Consider the following 18,722-nt stretch of genomic DNA (forward strand, 5'->3'; position numbering starts at 1 on the left):
GTCGCAAGGACCACTACGCGACAAGGAGGAGTATTGAGTAATATCTACCACCCCTTTCTGCTATTGTCGAGGCAAATTCGTGCTTCTAGATGGAAAATTGTTTTATTTGTTCGTTGAGTTCTAATAAAAAATTGTGAAAAAGGACAAATCTGACTTGCGTTTAGAAGACGAACTATTAGCCCAACTTTTAGATTTCTTCTTGAACACTTCCTTGTAATTTTGGACAAACCACGAAGTGTCACATTTTATTGTTTGAATTATATTTAAATGTCTTGCACAGATCATATTTTATTCAGAAACCATTCCTGAATAAGGACCATTGAAGAAATTTATGATCAGGAATTCGACTTGGAACTGACTGATTGGGATTGCAATTTGATTAACACAATAACGGGATCACAGAACTTGGGTAGGAAGCGTGCGTCAGCTTGTACGTAGCCTCTTGTTTAACCTCTTCGAAGGTTTCCAATTTCACGTACTTCCTCCACGTGTTGCCAGCTAGATGAAAATGTAATCCTTGCTAACGTAAACGTTAGGAATGATCACGATCGATCCCCGGTCGGCCACGCTTCATTCGGATCTTGTTGCATTAAAGAGATGGGCGTCGAACCCTCAGAGATTCTAGAATCCCGAGACAGATATGCCACTATTGGGCCACGCCGTCTTGAATAAAGCGGGCGGCGATTTAAATTCATGTCGAGTAGCGTTGCACACAAAATGGTAGCGCACATGCGACTGTAACTTAAAACGAGTATCCGTGAAGAAACACAACTTAAAGAGATTACTGATTAGGCCAATAGCAAAACGCATGTACGCGAACGAGAATTCGCGAGAAGACCGGACAAAAGGCTGTTGCGTCATACACTTAAAGACGTAGCGTAAATGTTCCCCGATTTTTTTTTAACACTGTTTGGGATTGTTTTCTTGCGAATTTCCAAGAGGCAAAAATATTTCCGGCGCTGTTGTTCACAGAAAAGTCTGCATACACATTCTGAAAAACACATTCAGTTTCCAGAAAATTGTGAGTTTCGTTCCGAGCGGATCCAAACTAAATTTTGCGAAATCGCAAAAGCGATGTTTTCCACCATTTGTGACGTAGGTTTTTCCCCACAAGGAAGCAATCAATATATTTTATTGCAAAAATTACGTTCATTTCATTCTATCGACACATATACTTATCAACAAAAAAGAAAGAAAGAAAAAAGAAAAACTGGCTGCGGAACATCGCGTACCCTCCTTATATGAACGCACCTATACCTTATTATTCGGTACTCTTATTTTGCACATGAAGCGTCGCTGATACACGTGGTATGGTTCCCGAAAGCGCGTTACCGTCTCCTAGATCCTAAAATACTCAAACTTCATCGGTATTTCCTGCATTTGAAACTTGAGTGAAGCCAATTGATCAAAACTCAATGTGTGAATGTCGACTCAACAAGCCATCAAAAGGGTATTTTTGATTACATATCTCGAACCCCACTGGCGATTTAAAGATTTAAAAACTGGGCTTGCCTTAGATGTTAGCGGCTTTAATTTTTGAAATATAACATCGCTCTGTAAGTCCAAAAATAAGGAAGTTGGCGAATTGATTCCTGCCAATTAATCATCCTTCAAAATAACTTAAATAACTGAACTTACTACCACCTACACAATCTCCGCCTTGCCGTATAATCAGCCTGCACAGACCGCATCGACGTATCGCTCACAGTTTTTAAAATAAAAATATCTAAAGATTTAAAAAATCACCCAATATATGTTTTTTATGTTTGTTTGTTTTTTTGTTTTTTTTTTACGCAGTGAGCCAAATCCACATGAAGAGAAACCGAAACGCGAAAATTTCTTACCCGCATAAACCGCAGTACTACCCAAGTTGTTATATGATATGCTTCACATGTGGGTTGGATAATGATTACAAATGTTTTCCTTGGCTCAAGGGCAGCTTTTGGCAAAATAATGCCAGGTACAAGATATTATTGAGCACTCAAGACACCCACAGACTCACTTCTCAAGAATTTCACTGCAGAAAAGCCACACAACACAAGCACATAAGGTCAGAACATGTAAGCCTGAGTAACTGTACACCACCATATACTGAAAACTTATGAAAAGAATTGGGTCAACATAGATGTAAACGTTAAATTTGGCTGTTTTCGACGTTACACCACAAATCTGACCCAGTTTTGCTCAGAAGACGTAATTTCTACCGTACGAATTAAAACTTCGTTATAAAAATAAAATTTCTCAAATACGAATATGCTGTGAATAATAGAAATAATTGGTTCACAGGAAAGAAAAGGCGCAGTATCTTTTACACTTGTTCTGTGGACACCTGAACCACACTGTAGGGAGAGGGAGGAGGGTGGGAGTGAAAGAAGAAAGAGACAAAGAAGAGCTGTAGAGGAGGGCTCCGGAGTATTTTCAACCACCTGGGGATCTTTAACGTGCGCTGCCGCAGCACAACACAAGGACACCTCTTCGTTTCGCCTCCATCGAAACGCAGCCGCCGGCGGTCGGGATCGAAGCCGGGAACTACGGCACAGTAGTTAAGCGTCTTGCCACTGAACCATCGCAGCGGGGCTTGAACAGAAAACCAGTACAGTCTGAACTCCAGTTCTTTTCCATTAACAGCGAGTAAATTTGAATAGCAGGCTTCTGTCACAAGAACTGAAGCATCAGCTTCATTTTTTAATGCTCCCACTTCAGCACCAGAAAAGTAGCTAAATAAAGCCTATGAGGTCTAGAATTTGTTCTACTTCAAAGTAGCGTCCTCAATGCATGATTTGTAGCGAATTGTGATAGACACGGACTGAACACGGCAGACTGGATAATGTACTCAGGAAGCCATTGCCAACTAACCACTCAAAACACTTCAATGTTTAGGGCAGCAGGGGCTTATTTTCGCTCCCCCCGCGACCGGCCTAATGATACCTTTGTTGTCACCTTCTCTCCGGCAATGCCGGATTAAGAAAATTGTGGGCCCTGGGCAAATGCGTTTGAAGTCCACATCATCCTGCCTCCTTTTTCTCTGTCTTTGCGAAACGGGATCCCTCCCCCCCCCCCCCCCACACACACACACACACACATTTATGGAGTATATCCCCATGTTTCACTTTAAAATGCGCCAAATAAACAAAGGAGCAAAATATGATGGATGGGATTCATGCGGCAGTAGCGCGTTAGTATTAGTTTCACAGCACACAAACGAAATTACTAATGCCATTATCGAGATAGTAGAGGGTCAGTTTGTCTGCTTGTGGTTGTTGAGCCGACAGCGCACAATGCGACCATCCACGACTTAGAAGCCTTTTGGTTGCATGTAGGGCTTGGGCTTCTATTTTTATTTTTTATTTTTCGGAGATTTGGCATACTTCTTTCAATGTTTATTTTAGGGCGCATCTTTAGTTTTTTTTTTTTTTTTTTTGGCGAATAATGTTGTCTACGCAGGATTTTTTTTTTTACCTTTTTTTAGTTAAGCATATTACATCTATTCGAGGTCAAACTAAAGTACAGTTTATATTTTCCCTTTTCTTTAGAACAAGCAGCTCATGCCGCCGTTGTAAACACACAAATGATACTGTATCAAGAGTTATTTCAGCAGAAGGAATTCGAGCAGGCGTAGCGAAAGGTAAAAACGTTGAAGGCAGACGTTGAACACAAACGTGCAAAAACTAAAATGGAAGCTTAGTTTGGAGAACTTCGCCTGCATTCTGCGCTGAACGAGAGGACAGCGCTTTGGCATTTGCCTGTTACGGCTCTAAAAGTTGTCTGTGTCCGCACAGGCAATGGGAAAGGTTATTTTACCACGCGGAAACCCTAAGCCGGTGACAAGTGAGCAGACGGCGCTGCACCCTAGCCGACAGCGCTTAGCTAGCAAGTGAAGCCATCTGCGACTGCTTTCATCAGATCCGCCGTGCCTCTTGCCTGCCTTTTGGGCCCTGGGCGGGGATAAACGAAGGCTGATCGGGCCAAAAGAAGTCACATCAGGCGGGCGTCCTGTCTCCTCGCCATGTTTTCTCGCTTCACACATGTTTCTTCCCCTACTCTCGGAAATGAGGATTTGGACTTTAACCTGCTTACCCCCCCCCCCCCCCCCCCTTTCGCCATTTTAATTCTGCACCCCTTCTCTGTAGTGATCTTCCGCTGATCTCATGATATCTATGCCATCGACCTGGAAGCAGCGCTGTAGAAGATATAAAATAAATGACACCAAGCTCAAAACAGTCCAAGTTATGAGGACCAAGGTGACAAAGAAGGCTGTTACGAGTGGATATGACTCGACCGTCAGGCTCATTTTCGATTTGGTGCAGGATATTCATGCTGGGTTTTCAAGCAGTTAAGGAGCCCTTTTCGTTATCAAAGCTTTTATGAAAGATGTAAAAATCTGCTTGCTATTACAGAAAAATCCATCTATTTTGATTTCTGAATTTTCTCATTTCGAAAAATGAGAACACGTAATCTGTAAGCCGGACGAAGTCACGGCAAGAAAAAGAGAATTCAGGCGCCATTTAGCCAAGAATGACAGAGAATGTGATGCCCTGCAGTTCTGGGACACGTATCGGCAACTCTACGGTATATCTAAACCAATGAAGGTTTCGCTGGGAAGCGAAATGTGCGACGTACAAGAGAAGGAATAGAAGACCGAACTCGAAGGCGAACTGACTTCAAGAAGCGCATGAACGCATCGTGTCCACATTCGAGAACGTATGCGAGAAGATACTCCACAAATCCAATCGCCAAACAAGTGTTCCGCATTCTCTCTCAAGTAAGCCGCCAGCGCCAGCGGCACGAGGAGACGCTGTACCTGGCGACCCTAAGCTGGTCCTCAACCTCGACGGTGCCCAGACGGCGGTACACCTGGTGCAGGCGCCGGTCGCCTTGGAGTCCCGAGCCGCGGCCGTCCACGAGGCCGTAGACTATGCCCTTGCGGCTGGCTAGGTAGTGGCCCCAGTTGATGCGGAACACCTCCGTCACCTGCTGGGACCCGGGACCTCCGTACACGTGCACCAGGAACGGGTACTTGAGCACCTCCTCGTCGCGCAGCCCCGGCGGCAGCAGCAGCCGCACCGTCGCGTCTGCGCGGACGCCGCTGCTCAGCCGAGCCCCGAGAGCGGGACACGCTCGCCGTGTACTCACTGTATCCGTCGGGTAGCGGGGCTACAAGGTTGCGCACTTGAGGCATGGCACGGTTCTCCACCAGTTCTTTCAGCTCAGCATTGGACTCCAGCATCTCCACTGGGAAGCAACATGGGAAACGCCGAAACCACGTTATTGAGGCCGTCTTCATGTGAGGTGTCCTTATAAGATCAAATAAACAAAATTAAGTACAGTGCAGGTCAAGGATCAGTGCCACTGTCATTGTTGTTAATTGTTTATTTTTATACGCTAGCTTAAACTAGTAAGACCGGTATGGCTCGACATCGTACAATCATATGCACGCGCGCGCTTATCTATTTGTCATGGAAGTGGGCAAAATCAGATTTCAGGACGAGCCAAGCAATTTCTTTCAGCGCCCAGGCGTCGCCAAGGAATGTGGACCTTTCAGGAATTCCAACTATTGCATATGCAGGTGGGACACACTGGCACGCGTGAATGAACCGTTATGTGTGCCAGTCGATAGTTTCGGATAATCGAATTGCCGAAAAGAGAGCAAAGTTTCAAGGATAGTTGTTGCAAAGCATGAAAGCGTAGAAGGAGATTGCACGATTGTAGAGAAAACTTATGGTGGTAAAATCATTCGTTGTTTGAATAGAGCTCGCGAAGTTTCAGACGAAATACGCTGCGGTTTGTGCGTGATAGGAAACAGGGATTATTACCGCGACGCCGTCAGCGCTTCGTCCATTGTGGGGCGTTGAACCAAGAGCGTTGAAGTAAGGTCTTTCTTTTTGGGCTATACTAAGTTTGCAGCTTTTTGTGCATAGCTAGAAGGAAACAGCGGCACTGAAAGGCTTTGGGAACTAGAAATCGGATGCGTCGGCAAGCAATTTTTCATGCCGTTCAAGAGCCTCGACATCAATTTATTTGGTATCATTAAAGCCCCAACAGCCAAACCGTGAGGTTTTCATTTAAGAGAAAGCGCTCATTTTTAAAACGTAGTCATTAAATGCGAAGCTGCAAAGGTGGATTTAGAGCAATCCCCCTATTCGATTAACGTTGCTGCTGCAAGAAAAGGAAGCTACCCCCTCTACAATTTAGCTTTTGAAGCCGGGACATTTACATATTATGTATTATATATCCAAAGTCACAAGATCAGATTCGAGAGCGACAAATGCATATTTAGCTAGCGCGAGTAACAAACTCCCGTGCAAAAAGAAAAGAAAAAAAATCTCTGACGCCACAGACCATTACCCGGCATCATCGGGAAGGTAGGGAATGTTGTGTCGGCGGTGCTGTAATTAGAGCTGTCCAGCTTAATAAGCCGGCATAGCTTTTACGAGAACCAGGGCCAACGCAGCCATTTATCTACAGATCCTTAGATCACTACAACGGTCAGCGACAGCGAGAGCTACAGAGACGAAAGTGCTGTGAGAGGCACCTGTGTGGCGAGTTCTGACGAAGTTTCCGTGCTCGGCGAAGTTTGCGCGTATGAATCAGGGGTGCAAACGGCTTCCAAGATTACCATGCGCAAGCCGAGAACGCTTTTGGTTACGCTCTATAACGCTGCAGATGAAGTCCCTTCGAAAACGCGTGAGCATGCTTGTGCTGACGTACGAAGCGAAAAAACAAGGTAAATTTGTAATTCCTGTTGTCCAAGCAGCCCCCACTTTCGACGAAGATCTTTAATGCGAGAGAATCTGGATAGCTTTAGGAAGTTATAGATGGAATATCACATCCCAGCATTCACACGATGTGCGCCCGTGCGACCGCGCAGTTTACAGCCGTATACACCGTGGTGCTGTGGAATAGGTACCGTTCCTCCTTTTCGGTCTAGCTTCTACGGTTTTTCATCGCATGCGAGCGTTGTTGAAGAAACTTTGTCTCACGTTGCCGACGCTGTAAATACGTGCTCAGGCAAGTATGGATAATATCTTCTGCTTAGAGGAAGAAGAAAAAAAAAAGAAACATCTCTTAACACGTTGCAATATACGTCTACTGACAGGCCCTCGATGTGATGTGCCACGCATTTCGTGCAGTTTCTTTTTGTTCGTGAAACGCCGCGAAATCCTGAGAACCCGCGTCGAAAACAGTGACCACATTGGAAAGTATAGGAAGCGTGAGCGCACGTAATAAGTGGAGAATGGTGATGCAGGAGCATTGCGTATTGCGAGGAAGTGCTGACTATCACTCACGCTGCTTGTGGTCGGCCGTGCTGTAAAGTGCCACCCAGGGCACGCCCGGACCGAGACATTCGAGCACGTAGAACTCGGCCTCAGGCGAGAACCAGGCGTTGTTGTAAAGGCACTGGTCGCCCAGGTCGCAGGTCAGGCAGATCGGCTGCGCGCCTTCCTTGTCGAATGGAACCTGGTACACATGCGACTCACCGGGCCGCCCTTCGCGAGTGCTCCGGTAGAACCTGCGGTTGCACGCAGCACCCTTAGGCGGGAAGACCTGAGGGCTGCTCTGTCCATGTCTACACTTCCACAACACCTCCACAGTTAACTCAGAAATGTCACCGGAACATAGAAGATTAGAACACGCTTAAGCAATAACGGTTGCAGGCCATGTGAGCGCACCTTTCGCAGCCCCCCCCCCCCCCTATTATTATTATTATTATTATTATTATTATTATTATTATTATTATTATTATTATTGTGCTCTGTAATCCGCACCCTTGCTGTTATAAAAAGTGGTTGCTTTCTATAGAAATAAAACAATCCGAAACTGTGCGCTATACATGCACTATTTGTTCCATGTTCGTACGTTTCATCATCGCTCATGCACATTCATTCATGGAGATTACTCATGCGTGGCTTTCTCGTCCCGAGTCTTCGGCGGGCACCACCTTAAACACTGCGCGGCGCAGAGCAGGCAAGTGAACTTGTGGCACCATATGGTCGGTACTGCCAGAGAGTCAGACTAAAGACCACGAGCTTCCTTGCCTGCTTCAAAGCATCGGAGCAAGCTTGCAGTCCGAAAAGTAAAGCGCACAAAAGAGAGGACAGTATTTGGAAGCGGGTTAAGAGAAAACTGAATGGATGAAGATAGGCATGAGCTCAGCAATGGCTCGGGCAGTTTCGTAGACTAAGTGAAAACGACTACGCAAACGACTAACTGCAAACGAGAGAGCGAGAAATAAGGAGGAGGCAGTGGCACGTACAGGTGCAGCGTCTTGGGGCGGAAGGCGAGCGCAGCGATGGTGTCGTAGGGGCCGTGCGTGAGCCACGTGCGCCGCTTGTCCTGGAAGGCGGCCAGGTGCCGGAAGTTGCCTCGGTGTGCGTCCTGCACGGGCAGCCGAAGGAAGAAGGCGGGGCCCCCCTTCAGCGGGGGCGTCACGAGCGGCGGCTCGCTGAGCTCGATCCAGCCGCCCGAGGCCGTCTCGACGGCCTGCCTGCAATGGCACACAACGCGTCGATTTACTTGGGCACCTCTCTTCGGTAGACATGTTTCTTGTGCACGTCCTCCTAGTCAGATGCGCTGCGCAATGAATTTTGCAGCGTTCTGGCATGCTATCCGTATGCTGAAGAGAGATAGGTGGTACGAGCATTGCATCAGAATAGCGTGCTACTTTAGGAAAGCTGTGCGGCTGAACCTCTTCGTGAAATTATTTCAGATAAAAAGTTCTTAAGATGGGTGGTATGAGCGTTACTTTGGTTGGTTAAATATGTCTTACCTCAATCCTAAACACATTCTCTACGTATTGCCGCGTTTTTGAAGAGATACTAATTGTAACCAGACTGCCCTAGTTCGCTTAGGGTTATGCTGGGATCAAATGAGATCCCACTGCGCTCACAGTAGGCGCTTGAAAGGAACAAACTGCCGTCGTGTACGTAGTAGGCGAACGGTGCCTGAGACGAGCAGCACAAAGAGTGACAGCGCGGGGGGATGGATGATACCTACTTGGAGCAGTGCCAGGCCGAGGCGGCCTCCCGGCACACCGACACCAGCGTCCAGTTCTGCGCCCGCGACAAGAAGTTGACCAGCAACGCCTCTTCGTCCAGGAACGCCACCATTGTCACATAGTACCTGCACGAGAAAAAGTTGCGTTGTGTTCATCTGAAATCAGATGACTACATCAACTGAACAAAACCCTCTGCGATCGATACTTGATAAATAAACTCAACGTTACGAACTCACAGAAGAAACCAAGGAGATTATAACTTAAAAAAAAAAAAATGCGGTTGGCGAACGCATACGAATGGCGCACCGACTTTTTTGGCATTCAGACCACCCACCGAGGTGACTCAAGAGAAAATGGCGTTTTGAAGTTGCAAGTCACTGGCTCTACCTCGGCCAAGGCGGCCAATGGAGGCGAAACGCAAAAACGACCTTCACATGAGATCTCAGTGAGTTGAGAGCCTCAAAATGAAACCCGGTACTCGCCACCATGACTTGCCTTAGAGTCCACAATATTCCTTTGGCAGACGTGGGTGCCGTCACGAGGGCCAGCCCTCATGAGGGTGTTCTCACCCTCACCTCATGAAGAATTCGCTCGATGAGATGAGGGTGAGGAAGGAATGGCGTAGAAGAATTTGTCAGAGTGACGACGGAAGGAGGGTAGATGTGGTGAGGTGAGGGTAAGGAAGGGAAGGAAGGAAGGAAGGATTGAGAATAAGGGTACGTCACAAAGCTCGTCCCTGCCTTGGCCTTTCAATAAGTGTGCCGTCTGGAGCGCGCCCGGTTGCAAAACACGTGTGGACGCCGACTAAATGAAAACAACTAAATGAGAACCATAGTCTAAGGGAAATTACACAAATGCATTCCATCTCTTTCATGTTCTCCCTCAAACTCCTACTTTGTATAGCTTGATCTATCTACTTTGCCTTGCTTTCTTTTTATAGCTTCGCTCGATCGCACAATGTTTATACATCCTTTAACGCAATAGCAATAGTCAATATAAACAGAAAAACACGGCGATGTCAGGAAATGTATTGATTGGCCGCGAGGTGTCAGAAACTTCTCTGATTGATCGAGATGATAACGTCACAAAGTCAAGTCACTTAAATGAGCGTTGATTTTTCGTAGAGTTTGCAGATGTGCTGGTCACGTGGCATATCGGGTTGGAATGGAGCCAGAATCCCCTAACACTGCCCTAAAATCGCTGGGCTCTATACGTGCTAAAAAAAAAAAAAAAAGAGCATGATAGCATATCGGGCTGCAATGACAGACACTTAGCAGCAATATTGTTTGTTTCACAGACACTATATACCGACGTGTAAATTTTGACATAACCTGTATTTTGTCTTATGTAGCTCCGTTTCCTCACTCATGTGTGCTTCAAATCCTTACATTTTTGGTAACTACGCTTGTAATATTACGCTCTGAAAGTGATTTTGTTTTGTTGCAATTTGCTTTCTATGTCTCTTGCTTTCTATGTCTCGTGCAACCACAGCCTTTGGTCTGCGGCTGTTTAGCAATCTGAACATCCTTCCCACGCTCTGTAGAGCAATTTATCTTTCTCCCCGCTCACACCTACAGTGTGTTCAGCGGTGGGCAGGTTTACTCCGTTAACTATGGCAGCGTCTATTGGACCGGCATCCAGGGGAAATTCCTGGCTGAAATTTTCCTGGCAGTCGCCTGCCTCTGGGCTACTTTAGGATGTCATTCACTTTTCGTGGCAATGAGATTCCCAGCACAGTTCGTCCTATCCTCTGCCGGGAAAAACACCACACTGATCGGTTACAGCATGAACGCACTCTGACTGTTATTTCTGGAATCTATTGCTAACTTCGAGAAATTCGGAGTGCTATACATAAATATCGACGTCGCTTGACACAGTCGGAAGCGGACGTAGTGATGAGCCACTAGTGCCTAGTTCGACTCAATAACATTAATCCATATCGGCAATAAGGAAAACAATTACAAGGGTTCAACGCTGTTGAACCAAATATTGAGCGAAAGCATTAGCTTCGGGTGACCGAGCGTTCTTCTTCTTCTCTTTTTCTTCTTCCTCAGCCCACATATAAAACCCCGCTCTAACCAAGCAGTATGAACGTGCCTTAGTGGCCTATAGGAGTAACGTGAATGCCATGGTCCTAGCAGACTGATTCTGACATAACCGTCCCATGTGAAACGAGAGGTCCAAGTTGGCAGCTCCTGCCAGCCCACACCCTAGTGTCACATGGAGTGTGACGTCACAGCGTCACGTGGGTAAGACGTGGCTACCGGCCGCGCTACGCTGAAGGCTCGAAACGTAGAGTAGTATTGCTTTCGCAATAAAATGTTTGGCGGATACTCACGCTCCAACATCGTTAATATCTCCCGTCCGCGGATCCCATTAGAAATTCGCATTCGCGTACATGCAACTTGCTATGCACTAATTACTTATCACTTCATTTCTGGCCCCATCATCTCAAAGATATCGTTAGCACACTGTTTCGAGCTACCACATAGTGTGAAAGACCACCGGAATAGATCTACAACCCTGGTTTCGATGTCACACTCCCATCTCCAAAGAGCTGCCCGGGTTTGCAGCTCCGGCCAACTCGGCCATGTCACGTGGTCTCGTGACGTCACACAACCTACCGACCATTCAGTGCCCCCCCACGTCACCTGCCATCTGCCAGAGGCACGCTTATAATGTTTTACTCGCAACGCTAACAATGACGAGGCCTTTAACGTTATCACATTAATAACTCAAAAGTTAAAACTGCTCATTATGGGGATGGCGTTGAAGGAGGTCCAATAAAATCAAAACGAGGGCTGGGGAAGGGTGAGGAATTTCACAAACCGAAGGTGAAGGAGGGAGAAAGACAAAGCTGGGAGTGACAAAAAAGAGGCATAATTGAGGGCACCTGCTCACTTCCGTTCTTCGTTGAACAAGAGATTATTTAGAAATTAGATATTGTCGTGATGCTGGGACTAAGTCGACCCGGCCTTCACTTGGTAGCGTGCAGAGACTCCGGGTTGATGAAGGATTGAATCTTTGAAGTTGGTAAAATATATACAAGCAGGTTTAATAGCACTTTGAGAAAACTTATTTACATGAAAAAAAAGGTATATCAGCAAAATGGCAAGCGTTAAGAGTTCATAGCGAGAAGCCTCTGGATGAGCCGTTTACCTAGGGCTCAGAGCGTCATTTCGTGCTCTGCAACGTGCTTAAATCCCTTATGTCCAGCCCCTCTCTGAAGATGCTGACCAATCAGTTCCAGTGCACACCCCTCAGATATCGGCAACCAATCGAACACATCACTGCACTGATGGTCTGATGCACTGACTGGTCCAGTATTGTTTCGTCGGGCGTGGTCACTTGTTGTCGGGTAGAGCTTGGGAACGGCGAGGAGGTAAATTTCGATTCTTCTGCAAAGATCCGCTATGTTGGTTCCGGCAAGTGGATTTCCTTCTCAGAAACCCAAGTGTACGTGCGCGCCACGAATACTGCTCCCAGCATTGTCCCTTTCCGGCAATTGCAACTCTTTCCTGCATTCACGGGAATTCCTCTAATGGCCGTATTCGTCATGCTCCTTTCTTGTCCTGTACGTCAGCGGACGTGTCACTCTGTCGTCTCCTTTGGACAATAGGCATTCCTCACTTGACAATAGCGCCTCTCGACGGGAAGGGTGAACAGGTGAACAAAAGCACTTCTGGCTATTTCTCACAGGGCGACGTTTCTTCGTATTTTTCTTGACGTTCCCTTGACAGGGCCAACTTGGCAGTTGTAGGGTCACGACAAAGCAAAGCATGCTCACACAAAAAGATTCATGTGAACACGCTCACTTAGAGCCCTTGCACAAACAGCACATATCAATACCATGACCACATGCGCACAATAGTGCGCGCAAGCGCGGACCATGCACGGTCACAACAATATTTAGGTCACGAATAAATCATGTTGGCAACAACATTAGCCAGAGAAAGGCTCGCAGCTTGAGAAATGCAAAGCGAGCATAAAAGACGGATAAACACGAGGCACCTCTTGGGGCAAAAGTGGTGTATGCCACGTGCTGTTGCCTGTCTCACTGCTCTTGCGACGAGTTAGGCGTTTTTACCAAGCAGGAGCGCCGCATTTGCAAACGAACAAACTACCAGCCTCTGGATAAAAGCACTCAATTCCCCACCTGTATCGGCAGCAGGCATTGCCAGAAATCGGCTAAGCAATTCAGTGTAACAGAAGCTCGGATGACTGCTCTGCTTTCTCTCCCGGCAGTACATAAGGAGTATGCCACATTAAGTGGAACAGTCCTCTATCGGCAGTGAAAGTGGAAGTCTATACATATAAAAAAAAAATATTACGCGTTCATTGTGCTTCAAACAGCCTCTTCTTCCTGTACTGTACAATGATGTTTGGCCTAGTTTGTATGAAACAGAACCAAGCAAAGCCTTATTAGGGGGCCGGAAACAGTCGTACACGTTCTTATTGCAGAAAATTAACTTTATTTCTTCAGTGTATTAATACGGTTGCTGCTCCTCAGCGATGCAAAAAGCTTAAAAGAGAAATTTCGCTTTCTGAACAAGGAACACTGCAATAAGACAGTAGACCAAGACTCCACTACTGCTAGAAAGTGCGTAAGGCTTTGCCGCAGACCGCAACCGACTTACAGAAAAGCCAGCTTGCCGTTAAAGCTTTAATATTCGATGCTGTGCTTAGGTAGTATTATTTATTCTCTTGTAGCTCGTTCCAAGCTGCGGGCTGTTCGTTATGTACCGCAACTTCAGTGTATTGGAGAGGCACGCTGCGCGTTTATAGAAATTGCACGAAGGCAAATTGTAAGAGAAGAACGCTCATGAAATGCGCGAGCCAGCTGCCTTAGGTTTTATGCTGTCGCGCTTTTACAGTCGCGTTTGGCCTGTACACACGGGACAGATAAAGTGTATTGGTGATAACGTAGCTGCACTGGCACAGGGTTGTTTTATAACGACTTAGATAAAAGTGCGCCTCCGCCGATTGGTGGTTCCAGGGTCACCGGAATTTTGCTGGAATTAAGAGATCACTAGTACATTATGTAAAAGAAAACTATAATGTAATAAGCAATAATGGCTACACATAGCATACATACCAATATCTCTTCTATGCAAGGCTAATTGTAATAGTGTGCGAAACCTCATTATGATATCAAAAGCCTTACCAAGCTACCTAAAAAGAAGCTTGCGCGCAGTTGCAGGTGGAAAGTTCGTTGTGCCTGAACCGGAGACACTCTCTTAATTCAAAACCTCATGAACAGCTTTGCGTGATGAGCAGTTACTTCCACCAAGACGCATTATTTCTGCCAAATGCACTGTTTTGAGATGATAAATACGAATGTACTGAGAAAAAACAAAATGAACAAAAGCTGTTCTACCTGAGCGCAAATCACACGAATTGAAAGCGCTGCAGAAGGTGCGCAATTATTTGATTTGAACGGTGCTGACCGAATGACTGAGTTTGCATTATCTTAAACTGTTAAGTTGTATGGAATGATTTTGCCTCCTTCCGTACAAAGCAGCAAGCAAGACATGGAAGAAAAAGTTACTGTGTTTTTGTTCGTTTTTCGTTAACGCTTTGCCAAAATTCAAATCATTAAATGCAATGAAAACACCGAAGTCAATGCCATTCTAAGTATCGTGATAAAATAACATCGTCGAGTGCACCTCTATGATGAAGGGATATCTTGGAAAATTTACGCGATTTGAGTCAACTGGCTAAGATTAACTACCAGCCACAATGTGTCTCTAAAAGGAGAATTACTGAGGCGGTGGTAGAAGTTCTTAGACACACGTCGCCGATAAGGTTACCTTCATCAATGGCATGATGCATAATCTTGAAAAGTGCCTGCTCGCGGTAATAGAATTCCGTAATGTTTCATATTTATCCACCTAGAAGAAAGGATTGCCCAAAACTGCCCTCTTCTCCTGCCCCGGCCAATAAATAAAACGAGCAAGAAATAGAGAGGTAAAGAGAGGACATACTTTTTTCTGTAAAATATTAGAAATTGAGCGAAGAAACACGTTTATTTGAAATAGTTACTTAGAATGTATCTGAGTTCATACATTTTATATTCAGCCTGCCTAGACCCACCATTTCAACGCTGACACAGAAAAATAAGGGCTCTTCTTCCAGTCTTGTTTTTATGTGGTGCCCATTTGCAAGTTCCCAAGTTTCACTATTATGAATAATACCGCCCTTTTTTATCAAGGTCGCGGGCGGCCGCCAGGAAAGAAGTAGGAAAAAAAAAAAAAAAGTCGGAGCTCGTTCCATTCCTATTTTTGTAAGACCTCGGTTTCCGTCGTAGTGGCAACAAATTTTCATGCGTCCATCCCCTCGTTTAGCGTTTACGCGACATCGGAACGCACAAAACGTGGATTTCGCCTGTCACATTAATCACCATGCGCTTGAATGAGAACGGAAGTAATAGCGAGGCACGCTAAAGCACAAGGTTCTACTGAGTGCATACTTCCAAAGCGTTCACGTGAAAAACCCGCTAGCCTCGGCTGATATCTTGCCCTTTGCTATCGTCTATGATAAAGTGATATCGTCCATAATATCGTCCATGATGATTATACTGATTTTGTTTTTCTTGAATTAAATTTCTGCAGTTACGTCCACTTGCTAAATCCGGAACAGGGACGTCGCAAGCCAGACAAGATTCTGAATACACCATACACTAGAACAAAGAAGAAACAGTCTGCGCATGTATGCAAAGCTTCGAAATCAAGATTAGGAGAAATTCGGAGATTTGTTGATAAATGACAAGTATCGTCTGCAAACTATGAGATGCTGTCGTGGGTGCGTAGGGCTCACAACAGCAGCAAAAACTTCTCGTTCAACCACCACGCACGGACACACTGCGACACGTGCCAAAGAGGCCTGGACGGGCGAAGGACATGAATAAACGAAGCTGGCGTTTTGCTCCAGTGAGCACATTTCACGCTCAATGAAGAAGCTATTCTGCACGGCTCAAGGAAGAAATTTTCTGCAACGGGCGGCCGCCTCTAGGGCCAATGGACTGCGGTTTGGCGAATCGCGGTTCCGTTCCCTTTCAGACAGTCTTGGCAGCAGCAGTGCTCAAATTGGTTTTGTGTAAGAGACATGCTCGCTTTCCGCGTTTCGCGCCCGCATGCTGGATGACTACTTTGTCTTCAGTTTAGTTTGCATACACAGGCAAACGAAGTTTCCAGTGGCTAGGGGACAGCCTTTACGCTGAAATGTCTGAAATAGGGTTAGCCTTTTTCTCAGCTGTATAATTTGGAGGCAGAGCTCATGCAAAAACGCCAGTAAAGTAGCATAAAGGAACCTTAGAAAAAAAAAAGAATCTCCGTCGCCATTTTATGCAAAAAAAAAAGAAGAAATTAGCATTATAACCATGAAACTATGAACAAGACAAAGTGTCTCTAATGAACAAATTGATATTAGTAACCTAACACGAGGGTAGCATTTGCATTCCCACGAAATAAACTTCTTCCCGCCCATAGTGACGTTTGTTTGGGTGCCTTTGTTGTTCCTCCTACATACGCAAGTGCAGCAGAAGTTTCTTCGCGGATACATAAGCGCAGAGGCAAGGCCAAGCGAACTCGGTGTTATCGCTGCCGCCGATATATGGGAGCACAGCAGCACAATACTTGCTGTTGTACTGCAAACATGGAACACTAGCACAGTAGCGAGAGAGACAAACCAGACTAGCAGCGAGCACCAGCCCACTCACTCTCTGGTCTTGTCGAGCAGCTCCTGCGGCGGCTGTACAGGTTTGGCCTTCTCGGCACCGCCGTGAGTGACGGCTGCCACGTGCAGCTCCACCTCCGGGTTGGCCGTACCGGCCTTGGGGTAGCGCAGTGGCAGCACTGCCGGGTACTGGCCTTCGTACAGGGGCAGCGGCATGGTGCTCACGGCGCTGTCGTTGAAGGTGGCATAGCACAGGCGACTGCCGTGGGGCGACCACCAGAGCGCCCCGCTGGAGCCGAGCACCTCCTCCTCGTACAGCCAGTCGGCCACACCGTTGAACACGACGCCCGGCACACCAGTCTCCGTCAATTGCACGGGGGACGAGTCGCCCACGCTCGGAATCAGGTACAAGTTGTTCTCGAACACGTACGTCTGCGTGGCACAGCGAGGCCGTATTCATCCAGCCGCGTAAAAGCAGCCGTAAGCGAGAAGCGTCAAAGGTGAGGTACGTACGCTAAACTAACAGAATTGTCATTGGCCTCACTTCTCACGACATGCGGTGAAAATAACCACTGACAACAATCAGTGCTCATGAAGGTATGCGTAAATAGGAGCCCTTCGTATTAGTGGCCTGCGTTGAGAGACAAATTGGCAAAGTATCTTTTTGATGTGCGGGGGATTTTTGAAACTTCAGGATTTCGCCAGAATTCCAATGGACGCCAGCGTCGCGTAGCCTGCACACCGGCTTCCACCCGAAGTACACTTAAAAAGTCTCTAAACGACATCCTATTTTATGTACTTACCATTTAAAGATCAGGCATATATACATAATTTACTACCTTGAACATGAATTGCAACGTTTTGGTTACGCAACAACATTTTTCACGTAAGGTAGCGTGGCTTCTTCAAAATGTCATCATCATCATCATCATCATCAGCCTGATTATACCCACTGCAGGGCGAAGGCCTCTCCCATATTTCTCCAATTAACCCGGTTCTGTGCTAGCTGCATCCACTTGACCCCTGCGAACTTCTTAATCTCATCCGCCCACCTAACTTTCTGCCGCCCCCTGCTACGCTTTCCTTCCCTTGGAATCCAGTTTGTTACCCTAAGCGACCATCGGTTATCCTCTCTTCGCCCTACATGTCCTGCCCATGTCCATTTCTTCTTCTTAATTTCCACTAGAATGTCGGTAACTTGAGTTATTTCTCTGACCCACTCTGCACGCTTCCTATCTCTTAATGTTACCCCTACCATTTTTCGTTCCATAGCCCTCTGGGTTGTCCTCAACTTAAGTAGAACGTCGAATGTCGGCTGCTTCAAAATGTAGCAGCCGACATTTAAAAGAGAACAAAAATGGCGCCCTATACGCACCAACTGACTTCCAGTTTGGCCCCAGGCAGCATATTGTAGTTCTTCCTGGTTCGAGCTGTGCTTCAGCGGAAACACCTCTCTGAAAGAGGACAGTACGATAGAGCAGATTGCGAGAGAAAAGTCAAGCACGTACAAGGGCAGTTTCAGCGTTTCACTGGGCATAGAGAGAGACTAAAAGGAAGCATTTTGACCGAACTAGCAAATTGCGCTTTTCACCCGAGTTAATTAACTTTACGCGCCGCTTTTCTAGTTCAGCGGCTTTGGCATTCTGGGTCTATGCACAAAATTGCGGGCGCACTTTTAAGCTGCGGCGGCTGAATCTCAGCGAAGGCGAAACGCAACAGCATTCCCTGCACTAAAGCTTCCGCGCGTAATGAAAAACCATGGGCGAAATGCATTAATCCGGATGAACCAGCCCGCTGCTGGCCTCTTTGTAGCTAAGGGGTTCCCCTGGGGCGCAAAATGCCGCTGGCTCAAATCTGAGGTCCGTGACTGTTAAACATGTGCATAGCAGTCTTAGCTGTCTATGTGCTTCTTCTTTTCGCTTAAGCATTTTATGCTTCTGCTGGCGTATAAAGAACTTCTTCGCTTGTTCGGTTTGTTAACCAAACAAGTTAAGCGATATGTCGCAAAAATCGTGTTATTATCAACACAGAATTACATGTCTTGTGATTCCAA

General features: G+C 46.4%; 1 protein-coding gene across 14 annotated transcripts in view; it reads right to left on the reverse strand.

The window, feature by feature from the left end:
- Positions 1-18,722, reverse strand: part of LOC146204634 (inactive dipeptidyl peptidase 10-like) — a 272,165-nt gene that overhangs the window by 17,838 nt on the left and 235,605 nt on the right. For all 14 annotated transcript variants that reach the window (XM_084589331.1, XM_084589330.1, XM_084589325.1 and 11 more), the window contains 7 exons: positions 18,045-18,123; positions 16,713-17,101; positions 8,995-9,120; positions 8,255-8,485; positions 7,287-7,510; positions 5,134-5,232; positions 4,802-5,072 (listed from right to left, as the gene is read on the reverse strand). In XM_084589331.1, coding sequence (XP_084445457.1) covers positions 4,802-5,072; positions 5,134-5,232; positions 7,287-7,510; positions 8,255-8,485; positions 8,995-9,120; positions 16,713-17,101; positions 18,045-18,123 — 1,419 coding nt within the window. The remainder of the gene's footprint in view (positions 1-4,801; positions 5,073-5,133; positions 5,233-7,286; positions 7,511-8,254; positions 8,486-8,994; positions 9,121-16,712; positions 17,102-18,044; positions 18,124-18,722) is intronic.

The sequence above is a fragment of the Amblyomma maculatum genome, chromosome 1, assembly GCF_055883805.1.
Source record: "Amblyomma maculatum isolate TAMU_Amacu chromosome 1, ASM5588380v1, whole genome shotgun sequence".
NCBI classification, from domain to species: domain Eukaryota; kingdom Metazoa; phylum Arthropoda; class Arachnida; order Ixodida; family Ixodidae; genus Amblyomma; species Amblyomma maculatum.